This window comes from Sprattus sprattus (genome assembly GCF_963457725.1).
Source record: "Sprattus sprattus genome assembly, chromosome: 13".
In the NCBI taxonomy this organism is placed as follows: domain Eukaryota; kingdom Metazoa; phylum Chordata; class Actinopteri; order Clupeiformes; family Clupeidae; genus Sprattus; species Sprattus sprattus.
The window spans coordinates 15,263,786-15,275,022 of record NC_137911.1 but is presented as its reverse complement, the minus strand read 5'-3'; the positions used below and the strand labels follow the sequence as shown (position 1 = coordinate 15,275,022).

General features: G+C 42.5%; 1 protein-coding gene across 1 annotated transcript; it reads right to left on the bottom strand.

The window, feature by feature from the left end:
• Positions 1–1,409: 1,409 nt before the first annotated feature.
• Positions 1,410–2,495, bottom strand: ptafr (platelet-activating factor receptor; the record flags this gene model as incomplete). Its single annotated transcript, XM_080850187.1, has 1 exon — positions 1,410–2,495. One exon carries the CDS (start codon positions 2,493–2,495, stop codon positions 1,410–1,412), a length of 1,086 nt encoding a protein of 361 aa, XP_080706313.1.
• Between the last annotated feature and the right edge of the window lie 8,742 nt (positions 2,496–11,237).

Sequence of the window (11,237 nt, the reverse complement as noted above, 5' to 3'; positions counted from 1 at the left end):
ACAGCACATCTATAATTCTATGTAAACATAAAAAGCTTTATTTCCATGCATACTGTACATATAGGGAGCTTTAGCTATTAACATTCAGTCCTCTTTACAAGAAACATTTTCTTCCAAAAAAACGATTTTTCTTTTTTTACATACAATCATAATATTTGTGAATCTATGTAAATAAGTAAATATGTGAAGTATATGCTTTGAGTGTCCACAATATTCCATATTCTCTTACATTCCCACATCAATAACAGAGATATGTAATAATACATTGAGTAAGATTAAGGCTTGTAATTAATTTGAATTAGGAAACAAAAACTATTCATGTAATTATAAAAGCATCCTCACTTTACAGCACTGTTTCAAATGTCTTAAAACATGTGCACAGTACTGTCAATTGTTTACTGTAAAAAAATGTTTTTTTCATACATGTTACCTTAACTCTAACCATAACAATAGGCATGTCTTGAAAAACAGTCCACTGAATAAAATCATTCAAATAGACTTTCACTGCATTACGTAAGCACCGATGAATACTTGAAATAAAGTGCAACCCGGCTATCTTGACCAGCTTCACATTAAATATTGAACACACACTTTTGGCAGCTTTAGCTTTACTTTAACTGAAAACATAATCATGTGATTTGCTTGTGACTGTAAAAGGTGTAACAACAAACAGCCCCTTCAATTCTCTTTTCTTTTTTTCTCTTCTCTTTGCTTCTTCTTTTCTGTATCTATAAATATTGCAATATGATGACACACTGTTAAAAGCTGACGACAGGGAAGGAAGTCTGATACAGCTCCTCACTCTGTTATTCATTTTCAGAAAGGGTTAATCTGTTGGAGGCAGGTCATGTTTATTACAGTATGTCTTGTCTACGTGTTTAAGCGAGTGTGGCTTGCATTAATCAATACATCTCCTGTAAGATGTACTTTATCTATCATTGATGTGTTTGTTTTGGGATGGGGGGGGGGGGGGGGGGGGGGGGTCTGCCAATAGTCCCCTTATTTCCTACAGTGTCTGGACTTCCAGCTAAGTTGCCTTACGGTACTAATACATGCCAGTTAAGTGTGTAAAAAGTTCTGTATAACATTCATTTCTGTTGGAGGAAGGTGATTGTGACATAGACGAATTGGGTGAAGCAAATGAAGTTGGGAAAAGTGTAATCCTATGCAAATGAGGAGTGCAAATTTCGCTACCACGTGTTGTGTCTGGCAGTTTGAAAATGTACAATTAATTTGCCAAATGTTCCTGGTATGTTAGATATTTAATCCTGTGCTTGAGTGTGTGGATAGCCTACTAGCTGGCTAGCTTGCTAACTAGCTCACTAGTCCAGTCTGTTATGCTATTTCCACACGCCACGCCCACTCAAAGCGAAGCCAGTGTTTCGCTTTGCTGGCATGAATCATTACCATTAGTTTGCTTCAATAGAGGGAAGGTTTTGATTTTTGTTTGCCATGGAGATGCGGGACATTGTGGTGGTCTGGGTATTGCATGCCCGGCCCTTCTTGAACATGTTGAAGTGGCCCTTAACGTACTGGCGGAACTTGCTGGTAGCGAAGCAGTACACCACGGGGTCCAGCATGCAGTTGAGACCCATGAGCATGATGGTGACCTGGTGGGCGTCATTCAGTCGCTGCTTGGTGCTCTGTGACCATTGGTCTGCCATACCCAGCACCACCAGCGTCCAGGGACCCTGTACTACGTGGTGCGGCAGGAAGCACAAAGCGAAGATTGTGACGACGGCACACAGCATGCGCAACGCTCGGCGTTTGGTGCCACTGGGCCGGACCTTGGAGCTGTTGCCGCCAGACGTGCTCTGCAATATGGAGCGCTCCTTGATGAGAGGCTGAGTGAGCAGAGCTCGAGCGATCAGCACATTACAAACCATGACCACCAGAAAGACTAGGAAGAACAGCCCGATAATGACAAAGTGCGTGGCGGCGATACCGACACGTTTGTCGGTAGTGTCGTTGTGGTAGCCCTCCAGGCAGCGCCTCATGTCGCCGTCCATTTGCACACCAGGTGCGGCCAGGTAGGGGATGGTGGCTAACAACGTGCCTGCCCACACTGCCACAGACACACACACGCCCCTCCTCCAGTGGTCCGACTTGGCGGCTTGCAGCGGGCGCGTCACTGCCCAATAACGGTTGATGCTGATCACACAGAGGAAGAGGACGGAGCAGTAAGTGTTGATGAAGAAGAGCGAGGCGGTGATCCTGCACAGGGGGTCACCGAAGACCCAGTCTCCACCACGGGCGTAGTAGCTGATCCAAAAAGGCAGGGCGGCGACAAAGAGCAGGTCGGCCACCGTCAGGTTGGTCATGTAGATGCGGACCTCGTTCATGGCGCGCGCGTCTCGCAAGTATCGCAGGACGTACAGCGCGTAGCTGTTCGCACCCAGCCCCAGGACAAACACAATACTGTAGAACACGGGGAACAGAGTGTAGCGGAACTCTGAGTCCAGGAACTGTGCATTGGAAGAGGTAGAGTTTGCCATTTCTTTTTCTGTGGGATAGAATCACAAAACACTGGTTTGATTTTGAGTTTCTATTTGGTTAGAATGATGGCCTATTTTGCAAAAGTTACAAATATATGCTGAAAGCAAGTGCTGGAGTCTGGACATTATCGTGCAAGATGCACAACAAGCAAACACACACACTCACACACACACACACACACGCACACACACACACTTGCTTATAGGGAATGCATATAAAAACACTGAGGGGGCCCTCAGACTTAAACACACACACACACACCTATGGAAACACACACACACCTATGGAAATTGAATTTATTATTGACAAAACAAGATTTCCATTTCTCAAAATATATACGATATATGAGAGTGCCTTATTCTCATTAGTTATCTAGCATGAATTTGTTCAAAAATCTCTTTTCTGATCAGTTATAACCATCCAGAGATTTTTCTTTGTGGCTGTTCTGAACTGGCACAAAACAGGAAACAACATTTAATGCTTCTATGCAAATAGTGATATCTTGGATATAATAACTCTCAAATTAAATAACTGCAATTTAAACTGTTTCTGCTGGAAAGGAAATATGATTATAGCAAACGTACATTTTGAAGAATTACACTCACTTTACTCCACAATCAGTTATGCGAGAGGGACACACAAACTTGAGTCCATTAAGCAGACGTAGGTTATCGACTTAAGAACGGTGAAGATTGATTGACGTGTAGTATTCGCTGGATATTCGATTTTTAACTCACAAACTACACGCACTATAGTGCACTTTTTTTTAATTCGATAATGTAATCAAGCTGTAATGTTTAATTGCGTCAGAATGTACGAAAGTCCATCGAATATCCAGCGAATATCAAACGTCAACCCACTTTGACTGCAGTCAGGCAGCGGTTAAGTTGTCAGGTCACACGCATGTTGATGAGCCAATGCAGGGTGGGTATACAGCCAATGCAGGGTTATACAGTTAATACAACAAAATACAATTCTAATAATAAATTAGAATGACAATGTTCGCCATAAAAAAAACAAGATCATCCAAATATAGACAAATCTAGCTCACAGCAAATTAATTTAAAATTATGATTTATCCTACTGTAAATTAAAACTCTAGTGTACATAAGCCTATACATCTTATCATTGGACTGGCAATATACCAACAAAAGAATAGTTCGTTGTTATAGATTCCAATATTAGGCTCCTTTTTATCCTACCGTAATTCATACACGACTGCCTTATGCACATGCGTTAGCTCTCCACGCTGTCTTCAGAGTGAGTTTAATTCTGACAGTTAGTTCAGGAAGAGCATAAACCTAAGGCTACGTGATTGGGTGATCACATGCTTATAGGGCATGATGGGAACAACTTACAACCTCTGTTGCGAAATTGTGAAAACTCCAGACATTAGCACACCATTTAAAGCCAGTTACCTATGTTATATTAAGTAGCCTTTTAATAGTCTATATGTCTATGAATACATACGCATGTACATAGCCTATGTGTATGACAGGTCAGTATATGGAAACCCACTTCCGCAAATGTGATTTAAAAATATCCTGTAAGTCATTAAAATGATGTAACTTTCGAGAGAAAAAAATAACTTAGTAGGTGTTGTCATGGCAGGGCCCGGACCTGTACAGCCACGCCCCCGTTGGTTTCCACTCACTCACCTGCACCGCGTTCGCACTTCCCGGAATACTGATCACTCACACCCATAGACGTGTATTTCAAAATAATGACCGAGTAGGCTATCTCAAAATAATGACTAAGTATCTCATAAAAATCTAAAGTTTTTCTAAATAATGTCAAAAGTATCTCAAAATAATGATAAACTTTCTCAAAATAATCTTGAAATAATGACAAACTTAAGTTTCTGGGTTTCTATATTATCCTTGTGATCACGATATTCATTATATTTATCTATTCACTGTATTTTTCTAAATCATGCAGTAGGCCTATTATGTGTTGGAATTGAAATATCTGTTCACTTGGCCAGTACTTTAGTAAGTGATGAGTCATTTTGTCAAAACTGAAGTAGAGCCTAGTTAACATGAACGTTCATGGAACCTTATGATGGACTTCGAAATCTTGAGTAGACTGATTCTCCCTATCAATTCTAGTAATGTGTATTCCTGCATTTCCTAGGGCCACTTAGCTCTGACTGACTCATGTTTGTCATTGTTCACTGAACACATGACTTCACAATTTCAAACTTTATTTGCTGAATCCTCTTGGAGGGGTTCGCCCGGGGCGTAATTCCATGTAGAACCGCCACTGGCTGAATCGACCAGGTGTTCCAGTAAACTAGGTGATACACACATAACTGTCCACTGAGACCTTCCTGCTTCCTGGGATTCCATTATTATGTTGTCAGTTCAGACATGCCTCCAGCAAAAGTAACTTCAGCAAAGTTGAGACCGATAATCTGTGAAAACATCGGGCTCCGACAGGCCTACAATTTAAGAAAACACATGAAAACAGACAAAACACACGCAAATTAAGAAATCAAGTCAATTTTAAAACACATGGGCAGCATTAAGGAAACGTGCTTACTTAACAACATGTTAACAACTTTTTCTCACTTTTGGAAAATGCTTATTGATCTCTTTCTGACTAGGAGAGGTATAGCTGTGTTGGGACGCACACAGTGCCCTGACTTGAAAGCCTCTTCGAGATGAACCACTCCTGCTTGACAACTCTGTGAGTTATCTGTGACTCTCTTTGGGGAGTTTCCTAGTCTCTGTGATATTAGGGTAAGCTGTGGGAGGGAAGGTAGGGAGGGAAGATCGGGGTAGATCAGATGGTTTTGGTGCTGGGCCCTTGGGAGAGGCAGGTTTGATTTGAGAGAAAGTGTGGAGTGAGGGTGGGGATGGAGCAGCTGGTTTGAGTGCTGAGCCCTTTGGGTTGGGTCTTGGGCTAGAAAAAGACAGCTTGGTAATTGATAGCAGCCTCTCCATACTTTCAGGGAACTTTAGATGATGGTGACAAGGAGTCAAGAAAGTTGAGGTGGTGCATGAGGTGGAAAATATGTAAATGAAAAATCACTAATCTGTGTGTGTATTATTAACCAACAGTATAATCACCAGTATGTGTATGATCTTAGTTATTAGAATAATCACAAGGATATTCATGATAGTAAGCTGTTAAAATTACAACCACAGCATGAGCAACACCCATGACATAGATTACCAAAACAAACTACAAACCGAGGCTGAGTAAGTGCGCATGTGTCAACCTGTGCCATACAGAGGTCAAGCTACAGCTTGGAAAACCTGGCTCATCAGTAGAAATTGGTGTTGCATTGGGCCTTCATTGCCTCTGATAAGACCATGAGTACCCCAAGACAGGGGGGCGGAGGGTAGAAGATTTAGGGTGACATCTACTGTATATAAGCCATTGCAATCTTTGTATCGCCAGTACTGTCTCGAGGCATGCTCAGAGGCATTTTGTTGTGGATCCACAGAGTTCTTCTTGTTTTCCTCTTGATCACTCTGTACAGCTGCAGAGTACTTATCAAAGGACCCCAAGGTCGTTGGGTGATGGAGGGATAGAAAATATAGTTGTCTCTCAACTTTGGTCCCTATCCAGCTTAGTTCTGTGCTATTTGGTCTATATTTACAGCGATTCCAGAATAGGTTTTTGCGAGCCAGGTATCCAGGTATTTAAACCGAGCAGTCGAGAAAACACAAAGCGTCCCCGTGTTGGGAGTGGACCGCTGATAACATTTTGTTTCCCTTTTGTTGTTCTTTTACACCAAAGAGCACCATAATGGATTTGACTATTCTATACCACTATTTTTGTGTGTCAGAGATGGCAGCATGTAACCATCCCATCTCTATCTAACATACAAAGAACCACTTGCCTGTGCCACATTTGGCTTTGAAAGTGAAAGTCCTCTCTATGGCAGAGGTGGTGTAGACACACACACTCTGAAATCCACCTCTGCATTTAACCCATCCAGGGAAGTGACACACACACACAGTGAAGTGAGGTTACACACTAACCCGGAGCAGTGTGCTGTCATTGGCAGCACCCGGGGAGCAGTGATCGGGGTTAGGTGCCTTCCTCAAGGGCACCTCAGCCGTGGATGTGGGCAAGGGAGAGCAGTGCTCTACCACTTCCCCCGCCCACATTTTTCCTACTGTTCGGGGATGAAACCGGCTACCCTGCGGTTACCAGCCCGAAACCCTAACCAGTAGGCCACGGCTGTTAGATCGATTCATTCAGCTGCTCCATTAGCAGTGATATCAGCCTGTCTGGGTACTTTCTCTGCATTCCCTAAGAGAACTGTTGCATCTCGTAGCTCATCACTCTTTGATAAAGTGGCTTTGATCATTGATCCAAAAATGGTTATCCTCTGTAGTCGCTCAGTGCATTGTCCACAATGGCTCGTTTCCCAGGTAAAAGGTCATTTTTTTTTTTTTAGCTTCAAGGTCACTAATCGGTAAGTCGACAGTTGAGTTGGCTGGCGTCTGCAAAGGTGTATTTTAAAACGAAACTTCAGTTCAAGGACAATATGTGCTGCTTGTTTTACTTACTTTGTGAACTAAACAAACAAAAAATCGAAAATAAAATAATATTGAAAGAATGGAAATTACAGAAAAGGGAAAAGATCAAGCAGGAGCAGTGTTTCTACTCAATCGAGAGCAGGAAGAAGGAAGAAAATAAAAAATGTAAAGCAACATTATGTAACAATTTTACCTTAAAATAACAAATTCAAAAAAATGTCGGTGGTACACTGAGTTGTAATAAGGAGAATGGCGTCTGTGTCACTGCCACAGCACACCTTGGTATTGCACTATATTTTACTTTGGGGTACAGGGCGCGAGACCTCATGGCAGAGTAACACTCCTTGGTCGGATATCACAGCTTGCAAATGTATAATAATAACTTTATTCTTGATTTATGAACTTTCACCCACTCTCCCAGGTAGATCACTTCGAGTTCTAAGATACATTTATGGTGTATTGTGGGCACATTGTGTTTAAGATTTACCTACAGATTTTCAATCATGCTTTTAGGTTAGGTGACTGCAGTTTGCTTTTCTTGAAGTTCACAAGGCCCTCTTCTCCTTTAGGGTGTGGTAACTGCAATGACACCATAGTGTTAGCCATTAGCTGCAGGAAGGGAGTGTGCAAAGCCAAGTTTCCGTCCACAAAACCGTCGTATTTCAACAGAGAGATGAGTTATCAGTCTACCATCCCATCACCGTCAAAAGAAGATCAAATGAGAATGAAATGAGGAACTGCTTATCTGAGCCAGTTATGACCTTTAATGTCCTTAGCTCTTTTTCCAGGTACTGCCTCCCAGCAAACCTCAGCAAAAATGGGGTCAATTGGCCTCATTTTGGGTGGGTGTGTTTGGGTGGGGGAAGTTTAACTTAATTTTACATTTGTAAATCAATGTAACAGTTTGTGAACTTTTTTTTTGCACACAGTCACATAATGGATACAACAGACACATGACTCTTGACCTCAAGTACCCCTGTCCTGCAATAGAGAGGGCACTGTCATTGGTGGTGATTCTAAGTGTTGGCCCAGATTTCAGGTTCCTGTGGAGAGCATCCAGGTCCCCTTTGGGAGACCCTCTGAGTGAAACAGCAGAGATGAGAGTGATGACTGCAGTAACTCAATCCCCTCAGGTATCGCTCTGGATTAGCATCGTCAATACAGTTTAACACCACAAGATGGCACCAGAGAGCTGAGAGTGAGTGAGTGTGCATGCGTGTGTGGGTGAGTGAGTGTGTGTCTCTGTGAATGTGAGTGTGAGACAGCGGTTACTCAATCCTCTCACAGCTGCCACTCTGGTTTCACATCGTCAATGCAACTCAACACCACAAGATGACACCAGAGAGTTGTGTGTGTGTGTGTGTGTGTGTGTGTGTATTGCAAAGTACCCTCTTTTCATCCATCCTCCTCTCTCGCTTTTTCTCGCTTGCTCTCTTATTCCCCTCCCTCTATATGAGCAAGTGAGATTTTGGGTATCTAAAGTTGCTTTGGGTATTAATTGTGTTTTTTCCTGTTGTGCCTCCTAAAGTCTGTCAGCACCTACTTCTCACCCCCATTCTTCTCACACTTACCTCATTGAGTGTCTCATAGGCCTGTTCTTGACACACTCTCTTTCTTTTCTCTGTGTGAGGCGGTGTTTTACGATACAGATGGAAAATACTTTAGAAAGAGCTCGTTCATGAAACATAATTCACATTCTAATATTTGAGGTGGTTGGTTTAACAACAGCAGCTCAAGCGCGCACACACATAGAGCCGCAGCCTGTTGGAGCCACAGCCTAATACCGGGATTAAGGTTAACGATAGACTCCAACCAGATAGCTGTTATGAGCGTTGGCATGGCACACAACATTAAAAAAAAATAAAACATAGTGATGGTGCCAGTCATACTGTTATATAGGCAACTTAAACCACTTCAGGCGGAGAAAATGAAACAAAAAAAAAAAGCTTGCAATCCTGCTAATCTTGGGTGTGGGGAGACAGTTAACTGATTCTGAGCCACAGAACCCATTTATGGTGTCATTATTCATGCCGTTGGGTGGCATGCAGCCTGATGAAAGGAAATAAAATATACGTCCTACCATGTAAGTTACATTGGATGTATCTAAACCGGCAACTGCTATTTTAAGAATAAAATCTCTTTCCAAATCTTAGCCTCTCATGGCCGCATTGATAGATGAGGAAACAAGTTTAACATGTTTCTCCATGCGTAGACTGAAACTGAAATGTTTCACAGAGATGGCCGATAAACAGCAAGAAAGGCAATGCAGAGAAACACTGGCACTGTTCTTTTTCAAAATGACAGTTTCTTTAAAACAAATGAAAGAAATTAAGATGAGAATAATATTATAAAATTATTTTCATTTTTATGTTTTGATTTAACATTACATTTGACATCATACCTCTTGTTTTTGGGTAGAGTGTACAGTGTTTTTTTTCTGCAATAGGTGTTGTGCTCTAGGGGGCAGTGATCGGTAGTTTACCTCGAGTTGGCCAACAGAAGACCATAAAGAACACATGTCCCTTGAAGGCCACCATAGGATTTTTTTTGTTTCATAGGGGTGGGGAGAGAGAGAGAGACAATTCAGCCGTATAATTGTGAATGTATATTTGTGCTTAGTCTTTTTATACAGGTTGACTTTACATAACAAACATATCATGTCAATTGGATGTAACCAGGTAACAGCTGATCAGAGATCATGATGTAGTGCACATCTGGACCCTGGTCGACTCCATAGATCTGGCGTGTCTACACAGAATCCAGGGCCCATCCAGAGAAAGGCTTTGTGCAGCCACAAGTGTGTTTCTGCTGACACAGCAAGCCTGCCTTGGGTTTCCAGAAGCACAACCTGGGATTGTGTCTGCATTTTACACACGATCTCTGCCTGTCCACCCGCACATCTCCCACTCCTAAAATGTGTGTGTGTGTGTTTGTGTGTGTGTGTGTGTGTGTGTGTGTGTGTGTGTGTGTGTGTGTGTGTGTGTGTGTGTGTGTGTGTGTGTGTATGGGGTGAGGCATTCTGTCCAGGTGTGCTCTGGGGAATGTTGGCAGCAGTCCAGCAGCTTTATGGGATAACCTGGAGATGGTCGGAGTGGCATTCCGGGAGGACGAGAAGCTGGAACACCTCCTGGAGAACACCTTTTACGGTTACCACCTCCCTCCCCCGATTCCACTCCTCCCTTCTCCCCGCTGCTCGAGATGAAAGGGAAGAGGGGATATTTTATCTCCACGGGGCTAGCTGTAAGCTGAAGCCACTTAAGGAAAAAAAAAGAGATGAATGCTTGATACTCTCTCAGGCTAGGAGGGGAACTGGATGGGTAAAAAAAAATGTTTGGCAGAGGGGTCTCCCCCTCCCCTGGTCTGATTTACCACCCATTATAAACATACCACAGGGTATGCAGTAGCTTTTCATGATAATACATTGAGAGTTCGGAATGGGATCTTTGTGCTGAGGCATGCAATTAATGAACATTCATAAAAAGGGTTATTTGGCCTGGTTGTACAGAGGAACCCCTACAACTCAGCTTAGAACTCTTCTAACCAGTAGACAGACGCTGCAAGATATGCAGTGTTTTTATTGCATTGGGTATGCAAAGAATGCACACTTACTGAAGTCTCTTAATGCAGAAACCTGCTGGCAGTCTGGCACTAGGTCCCTGAGCTGAGGCAGGGGATCATTACCTGCATAAATGTTTCTTTGGTCTGTTTTTGCAGGGGAAGCCCCTTTAAACACCCACCTCTGACCTGCACTGGGTCTCAATGCTGAGGCTCAGGCACGCATAAAAGGGTTCTTTCGTAATCTCCTGTGCAGTAGGTAAGATGTCTAATGCATTATACGCATCGTTTCTTTGTGCCAACATTTTTTTTTAAAAGCTTATCAATGTAAAGAATCCCTAAAGCCTCTCTTATCTCTTATGTAGAGATGCTTTATGCCTAAATACATGGCAAGGTATGCACTGTGGTCATGGAGCAATACAATCTACATAGGGAACGGCTCCCTGATTTATAGAGTAATCCAAAAATACTCTTCTTTGCACCATTCAGCACCCTCCCCACTGTAGAATGTGTACATACTGTTTATGTTGGATCTGGAATGTAACCATTTACAGCATTTGGTTGTTCACAAAAGGCCTGTTATCTTTATTTTCCCTTGTGTGTAATTCATTTTTCAGTATTCACTCATCCCTCTTTCTGGCTTAGCTAGATAGAGTCTCCCTCAAAACCAGTGGCTCAGTTTGCCATTGA